The 22440-nt window shown below is 42.3% G+C and overlaps 2 protein-coding genes across 2 annotated transcripts; one reads left to right on the top strand and one right to left on the bottom strand.

Annotated features, from left to right (window-relative positions):
• Positions 1-10273: 10273 nt before the first annotated feature.
• Positions 10274-20269, top strand: gata4 (GATA binding protein 4). Its single transcript, XM_047022360.1, has 6 exons — positions 10274-11080; positions 16103-16269; positions 16560-16685; positions 17498-17579; positions 17727-17857; positions 17964-20269. Exons 1-6 carry the CDS (start codon positions 10552-10554, stop codon positions 18087-18089), a joined length of 1161 nt encoding a protein of 386 aa, XP_046878316.1. The 5' UTR covers positions 10274-10551; the 3' UTR covers positions 18090-20269.
• On the bottom strand, positions 18627-22403 carry LOC124469217. Its single transcript, XM_047022362.1, has 3 exons — positions 22197-22403; positions 21753-21803; positions 18627-21478 (listed from the first exon to the last, which is right to left on the bottom strand). Exon 3 carries the CDS (start codon positions 21468-21470, stop codon positions 20313-20315), a length of 1158 nt encoding a protein of 385 aa, XP_046878318.1. The 5' UTR covers positions 21471-21478; positions 21753-21803; positions 22197-22403; the 3' UTR covers positions 18627-20312.
• Between the last annotated feature and the right edge of the window lie 37 nt (positions 22404-22440).

Genomic DNA, 22440 nt, shown 5'->3' with positions numbered 1-22440 from the left:
TGTAGTTGGCTGTGGTGGTCTGTGGTGGTCTCTGGGAGTCTGAAGTGGTCATGTCAAAATATATTTGTCTAGAGAGACCTGTTTGGTTAAAAAGCACATACATACACACACATACACACACTATCTCTTTCAAGTACACACAAGCAACCCTACTGTAACCCATCCAATAACACAACACCTAGTGTCAATCTACCAATCAGTTAAAGCCCTATAGCCTGTGAACTTTGACCTGGGAACTAAGCAAATGTCGAAAGGTTATCAATGCAAGGTTACAGTGCATCACAGTGAGATGGCTTTCCAGAGTAGTGGTGAGAGAGACAGGTGAGAGAGACATAAGTACAGGTATTAGTGTATTAAGAGCATGTATTTAAAGTGCCTGAATGGACATGGAATCAGACATGTATGTATGGATGTATGTATGTACAGTATATACTGAAGACCCACATGATACCTGTTGTTTGCCTTTGCAGACTCTCTCTCCCCTGCTCTCTCTTTCTCTCTCCCCCCCCCTACTCTCTCTCTCTCTCTCTCCCCCCTACTCTCTCTCTCTCTCTCTCTCTCTCTCTCTCTCTCTCTCTCTCTCTCTCTCTCTCTCTCTCTCTGGGTGTTGCTTGTCACATGATCATGATGTAGGAACACAGTTTACTCTTCTTATCAACAAGTGTTGTAACAAAAAGGGCTACACAGAGACTGACTCCACGACTCACACACTCATACACACACAAAGACACTTACACACACATGCAAATATAGTACACACAAACAAAAAGAAACAAATGAATACACCCACACAGATACTTTTATGACACTGTCTTCAGGGTTTATGGAGGCATTCAAGTTTTCTATACTCAGCAGACAGCAGACAGCCACTAAATCCCAGCCATGCATTCCTGTACAGAATATGAATGATCACTGAGGGGTCAGTATAAACGAGGGTGCAATAAGTCATCTTTTCATGCAACATAAAGGCAATGTTCCTATGTGAGGTTAGATGTATGGTCAAGATTTAAAGGTAACATGAGTGTATTCTTATTGTGTCTGAATGCTTACATGTGTATGTCTGTCAACTAGGGTATGTGTTTGTGTACTTTATATATGTTGGTGTGTAGTGTGTGTGTGTGTCTGTGTATACTGTGTGTATCTGTGTGTACTGTGTATGTGTGTGTGTGTATACTCCTCCACACTAAGGCTGCTTTGAGCCACATCACTCCATCATCCCAGATATGGCCTCAGGCTAGATAGCAGGTCTGCAGGCGCACAAGACGTTATGTCCACTCTGTCATGTTTACTTACAATGATAAGCTATGATGGATCCCCCACAAGCGATAGACGCCACAGCAACACACACAAACACACACCACACACACAGCATATTGAAAATCCCCACAATTTTAAACCACTCTAACACAAATCACCAAACGTATACACCAAACACTAAACATGTCTTGTATTGGGGCATGAACACATTCCTTTCATCTAGAGAAATAAGACACACACACACGCAGCAGATTCAGACTGGCTTTGCTCTGCAAACACAGTCTTTGCGGTTTGATGTTGTGTGATCTGTGATCGTTTGGGCAGCCTGCGTAGTGTTTCCACTGTGTCAGTTTACTTTACTGTGGCGTGAGGCCATGCGGGGATCAGAGCACTGGCTCGCTCCAACTATCCTGGACCAATTAAAAAGACTGAGGAGGCCCCTGCTTATCAAATCATCCAGGGAGGTGGGGGCCAGGGAGGTGGGGGCCAGGGAGGTGGGGGGTTGAGGAGGGTGCATGCAGCAGGCAGTGAGTGGGTCAGAGGAGGTAGGGGACATACATATGTGTGTGAGGTGAACTGTGTTAGTAATTGGTCCAATCCAAGCAGTAACACATGCAGATATAGACAGTAACGCATGCAAACACACACTGAAACAGAAACGTATGCAAACACACACTCAAAGCAACACACGCAGACACACACATATTCAAATACACTGCTCCTCTTGTTCACCCTTCCCATCCTCCCCTGTCCGCTTTCCTTTGGTTTCCTCCCTTCTTTCTCTCCCTTTTTTCGTCAGTTATTTACACCCAAGGACGCGTCAGACGCTGAGGAAAGCGAGGGAGTGAGCGGCTGACAAAGAGAGTGAGAGAGAAGTAAAGGGAGAGGTGAAGGGAGGGAAGAAAACGAGCATCTCCCAGACACTGCTCATCCGCCCATCCTTCTCTTTCATGACCCTTTTCCTCTCTCTCCTCTGCCTGCTTTTTCAAGGTCATCCTTCTTTTCCTACTCCCTGCTGGACATAGAGAGTCCAGAGAGAGAAAAGAAGAGATAGAGAGAGGGTGAGAGATACAGGACAGAAGGAGAGGGAGAGAGAGATAGGAGAGAGAGAGACAGGAGGGAGGAGAGCAAGGGAAAGAGAGAGGGGAGAGAGAAAGAGAGGGAGAGAGAGAGAAAGTGTGAGAGAGAGAGAGAGAGAGAGAGAGAGAGAGAGAGAGAGAGAGAGAGAGAAAGAGAGAGAGAAAGAGAGAGAGAGAGAGAGAGAGAGAGAGAGAGAGAGAGAGAGAGAGAGAGAGAGAGAAAGAGAGAGAGAGAGAGAGAGAGAGAGAGAGAGAGAGAGAGAGACAGCTAAACCGTTACAAATCTTTCTGCTTATCAGGAACAACACACTGATAACCGAGTCTCCGCTCCCCCAACCCACCAGATTCATCTCCCAAAACATCTCACACACCCGAAGAAAGATCTAGAAATATGGAGATAGGAAGGAGGGATTGATGTTGCAGTCTCAGATCCACTGGTGCGAGAGGAGGGAGTGTGACCATGGAGAGGTAGAAAACACTGTGGCCTTTGTCAAAGCAGGAAGGGTGGTTTCTGCTTCATTGGATATGACAGTGATTTCTGAAATAATAACTGTCAAGATTTACGTACATTGGGTTTTATGAAATGCAAGATGGTGTGAGTGTGTGTTTTGAGAGACAAATAACACCTGCAAGTAATGATGTGAAACTTGCCACCTGTATACCTTACATCTCATCTCTTCTAACAAAAAGTACCTGTTGTCGCCCCATCTGACACACACACACACACACTTACACACTAACACAAATACAAACATTTATACAGTATTTTAAAATGGTATATTAGCCAGGGCTAAGTGTCTCCACAACCCGAACCCAACCTCTAGCAATTAATATCCCCTCTGAATGAATGTACCCTCTGGGTGAAGCGGGCCCCTGGTCCATCTTTTATGGAGATACATGGGCTGAACCCTGACAGGATAAGCCCAGCCACTTTCCTATCACACTAAATGATGACCTGTTTAATACTTATTACACGGCCAGTTATGTAATAAAGTTGCGTATTTATCATGTGGGGTTGTAACTGTGACTCGTGCGATTCCTGATTGCAGGGTGGAGAGTTTGAACTCTGAGGATCAGTTTAGAGGTGAAGAGGGCTTCTCTGTGACATTTAGTTCAGTTAAACACAGTTTTTAAATAAAGTTCAGTAAAGTTCCATGACGTTAATTAAAGTTTGATAAAGGTCAACTGTCACATCATGCAAGGAGTTTCTCTGGCACAAGATGGCTGAATGTAACAGTGACAAGCATCAGAGACGAGATGTGAAGCTGACCATAGATAATACAATAAACATCTTCTATTTTGTGTTACCATTCATGTACTTTCTATTTGGATAAATTATGATTACCCCATAATAAACAGACAAACACAGACACTTACAGAGAAAGACAATAACATATGAAAGAAATAATGGAATGGTTCTGGTTAACTATATTGTGTGTGTGTGTTTTTGTGCAGATACATGGATGCGTGTTTGTGTGCATGCCTGTCAGGATGAATGAGTTTGTCAATGAGTGTGTGGACATGCAACACACTTTCTTCTTCGTGCCTTGGTGTGTGCGTATTTGTGTGAGCGGTGGACGTGCAAGGTTGTCGGGTCACCACGGGCCCAGCCCCAGGTTCCCACAGCCTGGCGGAGGCCGTCTCTGAGGTGCTATCAGCCTCCGTCTCCGGCCCCCCGGACCTCCAGTCCCTGACGTCAGCCTGGTCTGATAAGGGGCTCCGCCATGAGAGGGGGGGGGGGGGGGGGGAGAGAGAAGGGGAGCAGGGATGAGGGAGAGAAGTGTGTGTGTGTGTGTGTGTGTGGGGGGGGGGGGGGGTTACACTAACAGAGCCAGCCCTGGATAAGGACACAGACAGATAAGAGAAGAGTGTGGAGCCCTTTTGTTTCCACTGATCCTTCGGAGGCTTCAACGTTTCTTTTTTCCGTTCTTTTCTACTTCTTTCTTTCTTCATCTCTCTCTTTCTTTTTCTCTCCCTCTCTTTCTATCTGTCTCTTTCTTTCTCTTTTGCTTTTTCTGTCTCCCTCTTTTCCCTATCCCTCTATCTTTTTTCTTCCCCTTTTCAACCTCTTTCCCCCATCTTCTCTATCTTTCTCTCTCACTAGTTATCTCTTTACCTCTCTTTTCTTATTTCCCATGTTTCCCCCTCTCTCTTTCGACTCTTCGTCTTTCTCTCTTTCCTTTGGCTCCTTTCTCTATCACCCTCTATTCCACCTTTCTCTGTCTTTTTGATCATTCTCTCTCTCGCTCTCTTTCTCTCTCTGCAAAAAATTATAATTATTCTCTTATTGTAGTTGCGCGTCCCCAGCTGTCTCTGGATTGAGGCTTCCTGCTCTCCAAGGCTTCCTGCTCCTGTTGTTGCTGTCTTTCACCATGATGTGATGGGGGGGGGGGGGGGGGGGTTATGGGGGGGGGTGAGACTCTGAGTATACGGTAAGACGATACACAGTTTTCCAAGAAGTCCTTAAATAAAGAAATCCTTATTTTTTGTTTCTCCTTCTGTCCTCCCCTCTCTTCTTCTGTCTCTCTGCCTACTCTTTCTCTCTGCCTCCTCTCTCTCTCCTTCTCTCTCTCTCTGTCTCTCTCTCTCTGCCTCTGTAGACTCATGCTAGTCTCGAACCTCAGCCTGCTCTCCTCTACCCTCCTGTCTTGGTGAACCCTGGTTGACCCCCCGCTACCCTCTCGATGACACCACAATCGATTGTTTTGAGGATTCCACTTCACCTCCACCTGACCCAAATCACCCCTACCTTGGCACTCTCTGTAACCTCACTTTACAAACACACACACATGCACACATGCACACACACAAACACATGGATACACGCACAACTCCCCACTGCCAGCCACATCGTGTCGCCACTGAGCCTCATCATTATCGTGTTATCAGCCATGTGAGTGTGAGAGTGTGTGCGGAACCAAGTGTGTGTGTACGATCTTGTGCATGTGTGTGTGTGTTTGTGTAGTGTTTGCTTTCTAGGCCTAGGCTAGCGGACTTTGGCCATGGCTTATCATTGGGAGAGGTCCTGGGATCCCTGAGTTTCCAACACTAAAAATACACCACTTAATGGAGCCTACACACAAACACACACCTACGTAACTTACTACAGAGGATCATGCAATATAAAATGGTAGGTTAAGGGAGAAGGAGCAGAAGCAGGCTGTCAATCAGATGAGTCTAATTTTCTATTGGTCTGCCTGTGAACCCTGAGAATCACATGACAGGTTGAGAGGTTATATTACAGTCAGGTGATGAGGAAGTACCCCTACCAGAGCAAACCTATCAGGTCAATTTAATTCAGTTACAAAGAGACAGGGCAAATTTGAAATACAAGGAGTTGCCATGCATTAATGTGCTGTTAATTATTAATAATACTCTTAAAAATTATATGTTTATAAATAGGTGTTTGTAATATAACACTGAATAATTTATGCTAATGATGGGGTGCTGAACGTTTATTTACTTTTCTCTTCAGAGTGTGACCGAACCTATAGCTTGAGTACTGAGTTAATTATTTAGTCTAAGTCAAACTTCTAGCTGAAGAAGTTTGTGTGTGTGTGTGTGTGTGTACGTGTGTGTGTGTGTATGTCTGTGTGTGTGAACCGCTGAAGCCCAGGTGTCTCCACAGCCTGACCTTAACTGGTCAAACAGACCTCCTCCACAAACATAGATAGCTTGGCATAACATGCACACATACACACACAGTCATTGGACAAAAAAAAACACACTGTGTGATGGTCCAACCCAAAGGTTCCCATCTCACAGAGATTAAAACTAATTGTTTTATATAAAAATCTGTGTAGTTGAGCAGACACTTTTATACAAAGCAAGAAGCAGGGAGGGATATGTACCTACAACCTTTTGAGCTCCTGAAATGCTTTACTACAGAACTACACCCATCGTCGTGTGCGTGTGATGAAGATAGGGAAGATGATGAAGAGGTACACCTAGTGCAAGAATTCAGTATTGGTGCTGACTGAGCTCAGGTAGCAAGAGTCAGGTCTGGAGGACAGCTGACACACGTAGCTGCAGACAGACCTGCTGTCAGCACACTAACATTGATCTGCCCTGATAACTACCTGTTCAGATAAGCATGGAGAATGTCTGTGAGTGAACAACAAACACTAACCCCCCAGACACACACACACACACACACAAATGCACACACAGCACACAACACACTGGCACTGTGATCTGCCATTGATTGGCTTTGTTTCTTAATTATGTTAGATAAATGCTGACCCCCCCCCCCCCCAACACACACATACACCCACAAAGGAAAAAAACATGTCAGCATTGCATAGTTTGAATGTACAAACTGAGTGTGAGGTTCCTGCTGGTGATGAAGTAGCATCTGATGATGATAATAAGGATAATCAGGGGCGTCAAAGTGGGGGGAGAAGTAAGACAGACGACTCACTACTGGACGGCCTTAACACGCTGTGTTGAATGAAAAAGCGGAGTTGCAATCTTTTCATGGGGCCCAAAATTCTTAACGGCGCCTCTGCTGATGATGATGACGATGATGAAGAAAAATATGATGATTGCGTGTGAGTGTGTGAGTGTGTGTGTGTGTCTGTGGGTGGCAGTCCCAGTTATGTTTCTTCCTGCTCCCTCATTTGAAGACTTCTTCCTGGAGCCAGTAGTTCTAGTGGGGGTCCATCTGTGTGTGTGTGTGTGTGTGTGTGTGTGTGTGTGTGTGTGTTTGTCGGTGTGTCCAAAGGAAGAGGGGCCACTGTGGGCCACTGACCCCTGATACAGGGTCTCAGCCCCAGCCAAGACGGGGACAGCTTTCCTGGTGCCTTGTCTGGCTGGAAACCCACGCGCGCACACACACACACACTCACAAATAAACACACACACAAATCCTTCAAGTGTCCACATCCAGTTGTCAAAGAGGATTCCAAAAATATGCAACCTGAACACATGAGCACACACACTCTCTCTCTCCCTCTTTCACACACACACAGACACACACAACACACACAAACACACACTAACGCACGTACCTTCAAACTGGTCCCAACACCCGATCTCATCCTCCACCTCACACTGTCCCCCCACACATGGACATTCCTATCTGCTACCTCACCCAACACCTCATTCATACACACTGACAGCCCACACACATACACACCCACATACACACTGACAGCCCACACACATACACACCCACATACACAATTGTGTCCACATGCTCTGGGCTCCGTCACTGAGTGTCAGTGATACATCTATGGCATGGGTAAAAAAACTAACAAAAACACACTTCACGTACAGAGTGGGCACCCACACACACACACGCAAACACATACAAATGAAGTCCACATTTCCAGTCATGCTCCATGGACATCATGCCAAGTCATGTAATCACTCTCCCAGATATATACTCCTAACCTGGCTGATGGTGAGTCATTCCTGCAAGTCCTTCCAGAGTGTTCCTCCAGCCACGATCCAGGTCCAGGACTGTGTATAAGACAGCCATTCTGGCACCACTATCAGTGGTAAAGTTATACATTGATGCTGCCTTGTTTCCAATGGAGTAATATTGGCCTATTTGTCTCGACTCTGTCGTGGTGGGGGTCAAGGACAGCAAAATCAATACTGTAAGAACAAGCCCTGGGACCGGGCACACCCTTTCAGAACACACACAAGCAAACACGGAAACATATGGACGCAAAGTTTAAAGTTTGATACTCTTCATTTTGACAACACTGAAGTGACTCTAATGGGTGAGAGAGGGGAACAGTTAGACGATGAAAAGAACTAGAAAATGAGAGTGAAAGAGGAAATGAGAGAAGAGGATATGAGATGAGAGGATGTAGGGCAGAAAGTCATTATTTTGATTTAAGTTATTCTGATCAGGCAGCTATCATGGTTACTCCTTGGTGGGCAGCTGTAGACACAAGGTTGGGGACCTAACCCCATGGAGAGAAGAAGGAAACCCTGAGCGATATAGAGAGAGAACTTTTTCTGTGAAGGCTGACCACCCGTCACTGTGGCTACGGTGACAGCCAGAAACATCCTGTTTTTAAGCCAATGGCCTGATAGCTTGATAAAGTTTGCAGGACCTACACACACACAAGCACGTATCATCATCTTAATCATCGCCATTTTCTTCCAACCTGGCAATGTGTCAGTCAGGCTGGAAGAAAACTCCTTCCCTGGACCCTAATGATGTAGGCTGATTGCAGGTCACAATCCAGCACATCAATTTTTTTCATTTTCAAAATGTTACACATTTTGTAAACAACGTTTCTGATGAAACAGTGTTTTGAAGGCTCTAAATATCATGGATATTATTACAGTATTACAGTATGAGCCACATAAACACAAAAGTGCTCACACACACACACACTCAAACACACACACACACACATTCACACAGGGGTAATTTAGATAACTCTGTAATGTATGAATGTAATCATTGGTGCAGATTGTGAATTTACACACACTATATCTCTAATTCAATCTCACACACTAATAACTCATTCTACTACTCTCTGTAACACATGCACATATGTGATATGTTCACCTGACTTTTCTGTGACAGAGGGAGTTGCAGGTTCTTCTGACAATTTTAGAGTTCTTAGAGACACAGTGATATACTGCCATGAAAAATACAATAGACTTTCAGCGTATATACTAGACTACCACTGAGAGAGGACTACGCGCAATAGCATGTTATTTGGCACTAGCCAGGTTCCTGCGACGCGTCACATAATTCAAAGCAAGTCTGTCAGAGGGAAGTGGCCAGACAATGAAGTGGCCTCGTGTGTTTACGTCCACAAGTGTTGATGACAGATATTAATCTGTCCACGGGGACAACAATTCGCTCGAAACCAGTAGGCCATACCGCTAAAGACTTTGGCGTCGAGAGCTGGCCCTAGAACTCCTTCACATTGAACTATTCTTTTCTCTTTGAGAAATTTGTTTGAACGACATTGACCTCTTGATGATGTATAAAAGAATTTATGGAGTTGTGTTTTTTTGTAATTTATCATTCATTCATATTCATATAGGCTTATTCGTAAAAAAGTTGTAAATCGTTTTTATTTTATTTACATGTCAATTTCAGTATATAAGTATATTTTCTATTACTGAAATCTGTGGGAAAGTACGGGTACGATACGATAAAACATTTATAGAAAACGTTAACAATATTCCCATCATAAATTAAGGGATTGTGTACCAGCATTATCCGATATTCACAGAATAATTAAATCTGGACTGATAGGCCTGCAAACACTTTTCAGAAATGAAAATTTAACAAACTTGGGTATTGGTAGGCATATAGTTTGAAATGAAGGGAAGATCAAGACAGTTCTTTGTTTCCCGACCTTTAATCGGATCTTGCTGATTGATTCCAGACTAGAATTATTCTCTGCGCTAAAATGGACGTGCCTGAAAAACGTGATCAACTGTGACAAATTGCCCAAATCTTTTTGATTTTGAGAAATAAGAGGAATAATTGCAAAAACTGTGTAGTTCCTATCATGCGTGAATGTGTTACCTAAAGTGTAGGGCTAAGTCATTGCACTTTCCACTTTCAATGAATACTCTTGTGGGCGAAATATAGGTTATATTCAGTATGCTATCTATATCTCCAAATTACGTATGTTAGCCTATGATTTAGGCCACAATAGTATAAAAAAACAAAGAACATTACAATGTTCAAGAATGTATTGTATTTAGTGGACACAAAAATGTTAAGTGACCACATAGCCCATAGGTCTATTTAGCAAAAATAATTTTAAACGAAAAAATTAGGTGCAGCAAAGAGGAAGGTGAGTGTTTGAGCATAGACAGAGAGAGAGAGAGACAGAGAGAGAGAGAGAGAGAGAGAGAGCGAGAGAGAGAGAGAGAGAGAGAGAGAGAGAGAGAGAGAGAGAGAGAGAGAGGGAGAGAGAGACAGACAGACAGAGAGAGAGAGATAGAGAGATTATGACAAAGAAGCTGGAATCTTGATCATTAAGTGGGAGAGGTAGCCTAGTTTGTGTCTCTGCTCACGACTCTCTTTCTTTCATATTTTCAGACCCGTCCTGATGCTGCAAGGCTCTACGGAATACTGTTTTTGAACCGAAGACCAACGTTGAGGGTACCGAGAAAACTTTTTATTGCATTACAGTCCCGTGCGTAAGCAAGTTCCGTGCGGGAAGGGCACAGGTAGGCTATCAGCACCAACCACCGACGCGGATGGTCCCCCCAAGACGAGGATATGTACCAGGGTATAACCATGACAACCAACCACGGACCTCCGTCTTACGAGCACGGTTTTCTACACAATACCGCGGCTACTTCACCGGTGTACGTGCCCACCACTAGGGTCACCCCCATGATCCCGACATTGCCTTACCTCCAGACACACGGGACCTCTCAGCAGAATAGCCCCGTGTCGAGTCATTCGGCCTGGACGCAGCCTTGTGCTGAGTCTGTGCCGTCATATAACACTGCCAACGCTCACCATTCTCCAGTGTCCTCACGCTTCACGTTCTCCACCAGTCCGCCACTTTCCTCTGGGGTCGCTGCAGCGAGGGAAACGGCAACTTACTCAAGCCCTCTAACTCTATCCGCCAACGGGAGGGACCACTACGGGACACGCGGCCTCACCGGGTCTTACCACAGCCCTTACCCGGCCTACATGGGCCCAAACATGGGTGGGACGTGGGCCGCGTCACCCTTTGACAGCACCGTGCTACATGGTCTTCAGGCGGGGGGACCAAGTGCTGTCAGGCACGCCAATTTAGGTGAGAGAAAATACACTTTGTGTTGATTTATCGTTCCATATACGCCATAAAACTCAAATTGGTTTTGAATATGTAGGTTATCCAACAGTCCCAAATCAAGATTGTCACCTTGTTTAATAAGCCTAAATAGTTTTATAATCTTTATAGCCTAGGCCTACTGTAAAGTGCATGGTGGAAAAATAGCTAGTGAGTAGCAGGTATTGCTTTTGAAGAACCAGCCATTGGATGTAAAATAGTCAAAAAATGAGTCAGATTCTGATTACAGAATGAATCTCGATTATTATAAATAGTTAAAATAGTCTATACGGCCTAGAGCCATCCAGTCGTGATCTTAATCGCCCTCCATGAAAATCCAACATACCTTAAGGTTGTCAATGTATCGAACAATGTTGACATTTTCCTAAACCAAGGAAATGTATTGCACAGTTAATAATAGCCTGTTGGTATGATAGGCAATTAGTCTTTGTATATTAGTCTTAGATTGAGTGGCGTAGACTGTAAGGCTATACTCCAACTACTTTTACGCATAGCCTACCATTGAACAAAACGTTAGAAAAAAGTGACGTGTTATTCGAATGATCTCTGTCGTTGATTTCTGCCAAAGTGGACATTCACAAAAGATTTTTGTGTCGTTATGAAAGATTAATCTACAGGCTGTATGTCGCTTTATAAGCTTGTATGAATAACCGTCATCATATGCCAAAACCACGCGGCTAAAATTGTTTTTTGTTGTTGTTGAAGGATTTGAAAAAAACATGGATAGGCTAATCTACGCAATACAATTTATTCATGATTAAGAATGACTAATATACTTCATTTAGTCTACATTTCTTTTTTGTTTGCAGGGCACATATTGGGCAAATCGAATAGCCTAGTGATCAACTACCCACCAAGAAAATATTCAAGATGTATTGTAGGCTGAAATATATTACCTGAAATATAAAGGGAATGTATAGTCCACATAATTATTGACATTTTACAGTCAAATTAATTGTATTGGCGGTCATGGTCAACAAAAACCTTTCCATACAATGTCAGGCCTGCAATTGATGTGGTTATGTGTTCAAACATATCCAAATATCACTGATGGCCCTGTCACATACGTTACACCGCTAAATGGGATATCTGAGCTTAAATTGTACTGAATTTGACATTTCTTTAGATATCATATACTTCCATTGCTGTCGTTATTATAGGCCTAATAAGAATAAGTTTTATTCAAGCCGTGCGTGCACGTGATCCTCATTCTCGTTTAGGATTATTTTAAGACGATGAGCCGGTAATAAATCGTATTTCGTTCGTATTTACATGTTTTCTTCAGTTTTCTTTTATTGTCTTTAAAGTAGCAGAATCAAATCTTTTAATTGGTAACATTTAGGTATTTAATTATAGGCCAGGCCTAATGACGCACGGCAATGACGCACGGCCAAAAACTTTTTTATAAGAATAATTCAAACAGCACTTAATAGCTTTTGGCAAACATTTGACACACCAAAATCAATGTCCCAAAAAGGAAATATTGTAGGCTAAATTATTTTGAAGCGACAATTTTTTTCGGACTTCAGGATCTAACTTCTGTTCATCTGTTGCTTCATGAAATATAAACATTTTCAACAGAGTTCTACCTAAGTTTAGACATAAAAACGATTATTCTTAATTATTGAACAGGGTATTCATAAGGAAGATTCAACGGTGGAAAAAGAAAAAAGATTAGTAATTTGTCTGTTGCACCATGGGGGCTGCAGGTGTTTGTGCGGGCCTGGTTCACACTCTACTCAGATAAGAACAAAATTCCACACATTACAACGCGAATGGGAATGTAGGCCTACCCCCAGTGTGTCTTAATGCCTGCGCAATGGACTCTATGCCTAAATAAAGTATACATATAACAATAAATTAATAAATACAACTTCTTAAAAACTGTGTTCTAGAGACTGTGCTATTTTACTCATTTAAGAAAAACAGACATTTTCCTATGAAATCAACAGAATAAGCGGTGGTACCCTAAGATGAGTTCTATGCCCAGGCAAGGGGGGGGGGGGGTTAGCCATGTTTTGTCCAAACAAAACATAGCGAAGTGGTGCAACACGGGCCTTCACAGAAGCAATCTGCTTCATTTGAACAGACAGCTGCTAATATCTTGACTTGGGATCAGTTTTAGTTGACACTGGGTATTGATCTGCCCTGGTGGTAGGTTCAGCTGTACTCTGGACACTCTCTTGTCAATTGCCACCATATAGGATATGAGTTTCACAACAGAGATCGATAGTCAGCACCTGTGGGTGAACATATAGTTCTCTTAGCATAAGACTTGACAGTGTATTTATATTCACTTATCACATTATTATTGTTGTTGTTATCATGTTCCAAGTGATCAGTTCTTCTCTCTGGAGTTTGCCTGTACATCACTGCTATCTATGATATGACATAGAAAACTCCTTAAACCGTTTTCGGATCCAAATGGCGCAATTATCATTAACTTATCTCCAAAATCCCACACAAAGTGTATTATCACATGTTGATCAGTGATTGACAAGAATCAATAGCTGTGACTGAATTGGTTGAATAATGACATTGCAGTAAGGTAATTTGGTTTGTTAGTCTAAATCCTTGATTAACATGACTGCTGAAGTGTGTAAATGTGATCAGTCCACTGAGCTGGTGGTGGCCATGCTTTGGCAACAGGGTAGGGTTAGACCCTAATTTCTCACCTGACTGAGTAAAGGCGCTGTTACATTAAACCACAGCATTGTCCACAGAGATGGGGAGAGAAAGAGAGAGAAATATAGACAAACAGAGAGTGAGAAAGAGACAAAGACCGAGAAATTGTGTGTATGTGTGTGTGTGTGTGAGAGAGAGAACAACATACAGAGATAGAAATAGAGGAAGTCTATTACTTCAGTGAGGATGTGGATGGTAATTCAAATTGACTCTCCCTTTCCTCCTTTTGAGTAAAAAAGAACATCAGATTATCAAGACTATCAGAATATCATATTTGTAAATGTTATGCTTTTTTAGCAGTAGTGGATTATTTAAATCTCAGATTCCCCTCAAGGTCTTGATGATGTCAGTAGACTGGAGTCACAGACAAACTCAGAGCATTGCTTATGTCGCATTTGAGGATGCTTTTATTTACTTTTTGCAAGCTGAAGCAAAAATACAAACATACAAACTTGTTGGTCCTTGAGAGGTTGTACTGTAACCAATTTCTTCTGGATTGTTTCGTCGACATGTACAGATCAAAATCGAAGAGTCACTTGTACATTTTAGAATTATACTTTAGAAACACTATAAACTACACAGTGAGACTGGCATGTGTCCTCTCTGCTCCTGTGGAGATAAAGCAACACTGTGGCTGGTGTACAGAGGCGCACACACACACCAGCAGAACTGTTGTGTATTGTCTTGTGTTTCTGCAATGTGTTGGCTAGCATCTTCCCTGGCCCAAGGACGCCCTGCCCTGGCCAGCTCTGCAGCCCCATAGCTTTGGCGTCAACAATGTAGGAAGTCAGACTCTGCCTCCAGAAAGGGCTGCTCACACATTCCTCCAGAACGCCCCACACAGAGATAAAGAGGAGTGCTACAGGATAGGATGTCGATGATATCCATTACAGTAATGTTCCAGAAAAATAAATCACACGTATATTATACATACTTGCCATGATGTTGCGCAATCACAGATACAAATACAGAGACACGCACACATAAACATGACACTATTATTACATACAACCATTATTTTAAATAAAAAAATTACGTTCAGGAGACTTTCATCACGCATTTGTGAATTGTGTTAGATATTCAGTCATAGGGTAAGTATACTATTGGAAAATGGAGAACAGAAAGCGACATTGTTCATCAGCTGCCCTTCTGTAGCTGTCTCTGCCCCATCGTCTGAGTGACTAAGAGCTCACTGGGGAGATACTTTCTCATGTCTGAGAGGAGAGAGTCCAGATAACATCCATCAAAGGCTTACAGTAAGTGTGAGGAAGAGACATGGATGGGAAAGAAAGAGCAAGACTGATAGAAGGGGAGAAAGAGAGAGGAAGGCGAGTGAGTGTGTGTGTGTGAGAAAGAGAAAATGACAGAGAGCGAGGGGAAACGAGAGAGGGAGAGAAGCATAGCAACAGCAACTGTGTTAGAAAGATTGAGAGAAAGAGAGAGAGAAATGGAGAGTGAGAAATACATGGGGACAGCAACATGGTGTGAGAGTGATTGAGAGAGAGTGTGAGTGAGAGAAAGAGGGAGAGATAGACGTACTCTGGGTTTGGATCTCTATATCAGCTCTATTTCCATCCTGGCCCTTTATCAGAGGCTGGTCCGTCAGATAAGCAGGGTTACAGAGTTCCATTGCAGCTGTGTGTAATTTTAGGGCAAGCTGGGAGACAGCGCTCTCTGCTAGTCAAAAGATGCAACTGTCAACAGTAAAATAGATGTTCTTAATCTTTGGTTTAATCTTAATCTTAAACTTTGTGTCCCCGTTGACATAATTTAGCTCTAAACCTTTGTTATTTGTTTTTGAATGACCTTGCTCCACCATATTTAACTGATCTGCTTCAGCCCTGCTGCCCATCTCGATCCCTAAGATCAGCCGACCAGCTGTTCCTGACAGTCCCTAAAATAAGGCTGAAGCTCAGAGGTGACAGAGTATTTGCCGCTGCTGCACCCAAGCTTTGGAATAAGCTGCCGTTTAATATCAGACAGGCCTCCTCACTCCTTGTTTTTAAATCTCTTTTAGAAACGCACTTTTACTATCTTGCTTTTAACTTACCTTAAATGTTCCGTCATTCCCTAAAAATCACTTGCAGTGAGCTTGCTTGTTTGTGTTTTTATGTATTTTTATGTATCGTTTATATGTATTTTTTATGTATCAATGTAAAGCACTTTGGCTTCCCCTGTGGTTTTCTAAATGTGCTATATAAATAAAGTTGATTGATCGATTGACTGGTGCTAATGCTGATGTTGTCCTCTCACTCTCTCTTCCTTCCTCTCACTCTGTCTCTCTGTCCATCCCTCCATCAGATTTGTATGATGACTTTTCTGAGGGTCGTGAGTGTGTTAACTGCGGGGCTATGTCCACCCCTCTGTGGAGGCGAGATGGTACGGGCCACTACCTGTGTAATGCCTGTGGACTGTACCACAAGATGAATGGCATTAACCGACCGCTCATCAAGCCTCAGAGGCGACTGGTGAGTCCAAAAACACAGCTCCTCCTCCACTCCACTTTCCTCGCTTCTATCATACCCCATCTTTTTTATAGTCCTCCCGTCTTTTCATGGTCTCCTTTTCTTTGAATTAAATTCTCACCTTGTCTAATCCTCAGTTTCGCCTGCTAGATCCCACTTGATGAGCTAAAGTGATGTGTTTGTGGTTGTCTTTATTTGGGATCCGGTTACTAGTTCTTACTGTAAGAATAAAGATGACTGTGTGTATTTTTCTAAAGTCAGGAAGATTTTATGTTTGTCCGTGCTGTGTGCAGTCTGCATCCAGGAGGGTGGGTCTGTCTTGCACCAACTGCCACACCACCACCACAACACTGTGGAGGCGCAACGCAGAGGGGGAGCCCGTCTGCAATGCCTGCGGTCTCTACATGAAGCTGCATGGGGTGAGAAAGGGGGAGAGAGATGGAGGGGGAGTGAGCAGATTGTGAGTTTAAGATGCAGGGGAGGGAAAGAGGGAGAGAGGAAGAGAGAGAGGAAATAGAAAGATAGAGTGTGGTGGAAGCGTATCCACTAGAATGGTGGATATGATTCTTAGTTTTGGATCTGGGTTTATAAGGATTAGACAAAAAGCTGGATGGAAAGAGAGTTAATGTACTCCTCAACAAAAATCATGACCAGTTCAGACAACAAATACTAGCACAGATTCACACAAAGACACAAAGACATGAAGGTCAGAGGATGGAATTGATCGAAACTATAGATAAGAAAATAAAAATAAAGATAACATACAGCCAACAGGTGCTCATTATACAATCAGGCAGACTCTTCATCGTAGACACAACAATATTTGAGGGCTTATCATATTCAGGACTCCTAGAAGCTACAGTGTAGGCCTCCAAGGTCAAGTACAATGGTTCTCTTGACCCCAGTACTCACTTTACACCCAGTGCCTAGAAGGCTAGAACTGTCACTGATGCACAATGTAGATCAAGGTAGAAACACATATATATGAGTAAATAACGAAACCAAATACATGAACAGACACTGTATTATGGTAATATAGTAATACATCTACTGATTGGGAATAAGATAAGAAAAATAAGCACGTAGGAAATCCTTGATTTCTCCCATGAGAGAGAGAGAGACAGAGAGCAAGAGAGCAAGAGACAAAACATAGAGATTGACTTACAGAGAGATGTTTCTTGACTTACATACATTTCAAGTAGGAAGTACTGGAATGTCTCTGTCTCCTCAGGTTCCTCGTCCCTTAGCTATGAAGAAGGAGGGAATACAGACTCGCAAACGTAAACCCAAGAACCTCAACAAGACCCAGGCTGGTCAGTACCTAAATATATCATTTTGTGTAGTGTGTGTGCGTGTGTATGTATGTGTTTTATATGAGCGTTTGTGTGTTTAGATGAGTGTGTTTGCGTGTATGTGTGTGTCTGAGTGTTCCCTTATAACAGTCCTTTATCTCTGTGTAGGAAGTGTAGCATCTGGTGACCACACCCCCACCAGTACTCCTGTTGCCTCTAGTAACACAGAGGAGACCAGACAGATCAAGACTGAACCTGAAACACACAGCCTGTACTCACATCCCAACACACACACCCAGGTGAGCTCATGTTCTCTCAGAAAACACATACATACGACGCACATAACACACTCTCTCTCTCTCTCTTTTTTGCTCTCGGATTCATCTCACATCTCTCCTTCTCCAGGTGTCAGCCCTCCCTGCCTACATTACTAACCAAGGAGGGGCCCTCCCCCTCAAGATGACCCCTGGGGGTCACGGGGGTGCATCAGGCTCCAAGAGTGAACCCTGGAACAGCCTGGTCCTGGCCTAGAGGAGGGCAGCGCCCCCTACAGGTTCCAACATATCTCAGACCCCAGATCCTCCAAAACAGACCCAGTAGCCCACAGTAGACCTGCATGGCCTCCACCACAACCCAGGTCCAGAACTAGGGTCCCTAAAGGAAGCGGAACCGAGATCTGCAAAAATGATTGTGCAGTAAAAGGGTGACTGAACGGATGAATACACTCAGAACTGCTGATCAGCATTGGTAGAGATCAATGCCCGATACTCAAGTTTGAGGGTCAATGGTAGCTGAAAAGCTACAGAAGCTCTAGCCATGGTTGTCTCCATTCTACAGCTCAAAGCAACCTCACAATTGAAAAAGACTACTATGCCAAAAACAAGAAGAAAACAAACATATATTTGTTCCTTTTTTAATTATTTCTATTTACTGGTTTCTCTGTGTAAACATTCAGTCATTCTCTTGTTTCATAAGTTTTACAGTTTACCTGGTAAATTCTCCGTTGATGTCAGGAATTAAATCTGAAAAAGATATCTTCTAATATCATCCAGACTAAGACTATACCATCATCACCATGGTAAAGGGGGTAGTGTAGGACTGAGCCAAGTATGTTTTGCAGCAGCACATCAACATGATAGTAAGATGGCAGACTGACATAATCTATAGTGGACTGTGAGTGCTAGATCTGACTCCAGTTAAGAAAGTACTGTCTTACAGTTTGTCAAAAGGAATTCTCTTGAAGAACTACAGTCTAACACGCTCCCTGAAGAGAGTATATTGTAAGAAACAAGATTAATTACATTGCTCCATGTGCCGGGTTGCCTCTAAAGCAAAACAATTACATATACAATTTAATTATTCTTGTTTGTATTTTTACAATGCTCTGAGGCAGAACCAGCTACTTCCTCCCTTAGTGATACCTTGAGTGTGTTTTCTAAGATACTCAGTACAGAAAACATACACAAACAACTTGATGTCTCTAAGACTGCAAACTGTCTTGTGTTAAACCACCTATAAGAAGCTGCTTGAGGTGAATGTGATTAGTTGTTTGTTTGGTTGAGTGGTTGATAGCACATTCACCCTCTACTGATCCAATGACAGGGGTTCTCATTTGATGTGTGAAGGCCTTTTTTGATTTTAGAAACGACAACTGGAATGGACAAATCATTCAAGAAAATCATCAATTCTAATGTGCTACAGTGTAAATGTTTTTTTAGATCAATGTAAAAGTATGAAGCCACACTTCCTGGTTGGAAATATACTGAAGAAGAAGAAAACCTCTCCATGAAGGAGCACCATGCCTTTATTCTATAAATGCTGTTCGTACAGTTCATGAGGCTGTTTTAGAAGAGACTTTACATTCTAACATCAGATACTGTAAGCTCTTCACCTTCTTACCTTTCTGGTGAAAAGCCTAGGGATTGTGTGGCATGGGATTATGTGGCAAATGGTCACAAACATGTAATTTACCATTATAAATCTATGAACATTATGTTAAAATTCCACTCCAGTATAATTGTATAGCACATATTTGTGAAATACTGTAAGTAACTTTTAATAACACGTACACTCTTACAAAAAAGGGTTCCAAATGGGTTCTCAGTTTGTCTCAGTGGGAAAACTGGAAAAATTACCCCTTTTAGAAAAATAAACTTTAGTTTAACCTTTTTTTTGATGAAAAGGTTTGATTCACTGTTTAACTCAGTGATTTAACCAGGATCCAGAATGGGTCATTCAATGGTTCTTTCAACAAGCCTGCCATATGGATTATGGTAGAACCCATTATGGTTCTAGGTAGCATCTTTTTTCTAAGACTGTACCACTGAGACACAGTTGCGATGGGCGTGTGTATCTTGCTGATGTCGACGTGCACTAACGCTGAACTTGATACTGAACCTGTCCTCTCTGTGCACCTGTAGCTCTTTGAGAATTGTAATAAAGACAAGCATATATTTTGACATGTGTGTTTCAGTGTTTCTATACAGAATATGAATAACAATTTATAAGTAAAGATAAGGTACTCAAAGGTTCTATAAATACATTAGACGTTCTTGTAGGACAATATTTCAATAAATATTTGGAAAGAAAACAGAAAGAAGACAGATGATTTTCTGTGTCATATCATTAAAAAGCAATCCTTGGGTACTGTTGTGCCTGCCAGAGAAGACCCCTTCTCTGGCTGATCTGCTCTGTGCTGAATGTACAGTATACAGTTGAAAAACAATCACATACAAAAACATTGTTTTCCACACTTCAGGATTTGGGACTAGCCTTGTCATCTGCTAACTGTATCCGTCCAATGTGCAGGTAATGTTTTGTGACAGCTGTGATTTCATGGATAAAAAGTTGGACAGTGCACTTGCTGAAGTTCTCAATCAGCATTTCTCTTAGAAACTCAGCAAACTTATCCTGGACCATGTCTCTCCAGCACTGCTCAAACGATGTTCTCATCATAGCACGCATCGTGTCACATATTTGCGAGTTAAAACTGCAGTCAAGGGTGAAGGTGGCCCCTTTCTGAAGGTGTTCATGTAAAGAGTATGTTTCGTCCGACAGAGAAGAAGCCAGAGCTTCAAGCATGGTGGACATTTCTTGTGCCAAGAAGTCTTTCTTACCTTGCATATCAGAGTTGGAAATACTGGACATTTTTTTGAAGTACATCTTTCTGTCCTGTTCTTGCATAGTTATAATCAGGGGGAATTTTATATTCAGTGCCTTTGGCCCAAGCAATTTTCTAATAGCAGAGTAAATATTTTCACACACAGGAGACTGGTCACTCTCAGTGCTTTCCTGAATTGTCTTTAAGTAGGATTGATAATTGCCACTCTGACATATATACTCAAAATGAGGGTAATTGATGTCTCGGAATAGGTTTTCTTTTGTCCCTTTGAACCCCCAACACTTCTTATAACCAATATGGGTCTTGACACCATATTGAGTGTACCACTCGAAAGCCTTCCATACCAAGTTTAACATGCACGGTTCTGAATTTCTGGCCAAACAGGGAAACCTGTTCAAGGTGAATATGAACACAAGCCAACCATCCACAGATTCAATTAGTTCCTGAGTTTGTTTGATGATGGTATCCTCGCTGTGCTCTCCATTCCTATAGTTGGGATAGTAGGGTCCATACAGGAAGATCTCCTCAGGCTTCTCTATGGCAGCCCATGAGTGTTGCTTGTCCTCCCAGCCGCATTCCTCTATGATGTCATCACGGAACATCAGAATCTTACTGTTGATAGTCTTCAAGAAAAACTTCATTGACAGTCTGCCCAGACTTGAGGTGTTCCAGAACTCTGTCCACTGACTTCTGTGTGTCGGTCCAGGAAGATAGCAAATCCAAAATACTTTTTTCATGAGTTTTGTCCAGGGCTCCATTGTCCAAACAAGTCTCTGTCTGTCCCAGCTCATATATACCTCTGAAATAACAGCACAACATTATAAACATCATTTTCTTACAGTTTGTTTTGATTTTACACCAAAATAATTCCAATCAAAACAATTAATTGCAGCCAAAACTAATTAATTTCAACAAACATTTAAATAAGATTAACATTTAAACTCATACTTTTAAAATGATACAAACATTGTAATTCTTATTCGCAATGTAATGTAATGCACATTCACATCACTTTCCTTCTTAGCCAGTAACTCTACTATCACACTCAATTGGCAGCATCAACCTTCTCCTACCTTCTCCACTCCATGGCTGGTCCTTTTCAGTGTAGCCGGAGAGCTGGTAGGCTAGGGATAAAAGAGATCAGAGTCTAGAGTTTGTATGAGGGGAGGTTCGGATGTGTGTTTTCGCTCCAGGAGCATTTGAGGTTATTGTAACAACTGCTTATCTCATGAAGCATGAAGGATACAGGTTTGACAAGATTCATTCAGGAGGATCATTAAACTGTTGAATGACGTGAAACTGTTATCACTTTTAAACATACGTGACTATGCACTTGAATCAAACCCAGGCCACTGATTAATGGCCATAAACACATTTATAATTGTACAAAATTGTTGTATATATACTGAATGGAAGACAAAGATGAAATATGATAAATAAAAATCACAGTTTTATCATTAAAGTTACTTTTATTGTTTCTCACAACAGACAAGTAAAGATAATAAAGGTTTACTCACTGGAAATGTTACGTCAAAGAATTTGGTTGAGATTCACAAAACTGTAGATACAGTCCCAGTTTACTTATGCTCCATGTCAATGTTGTCTCTGTTACTAGACCAAGTGTGAGAATACCACAGTCTTACTTAAGGTTTTAATACAGTACGTAAGATGTTGTTGACTTCAACAGCCGCAATGATCAGCAATACTAGCAAGTCCTTCTACAGTAGAGTATAAAGAAGGGAAGTTACATCACTGTTGACT

This window comes from Hypomesus transpacificus, chromosome 6 (genome assembly GCF_021917145.1).
Source record: "Hypomesus transpacificus isolate Combined female chromosome 6, fHypTra1, whole genome shotgun sequence".
In the NCBI taxonomy this organism is placed as follows: domain Eukaryota; kingdom Metazoa; phylum Chordata; class Actinopteri; order Osmeriformes; family Osmeridae; genus Hypomesus; species Hypomesus transpacificus.
The sequence above is the reverse complement of the archived record's forward strand: the minus strand, read 5'-3'. Positions and strand labels throughout refer to the sequence as shown.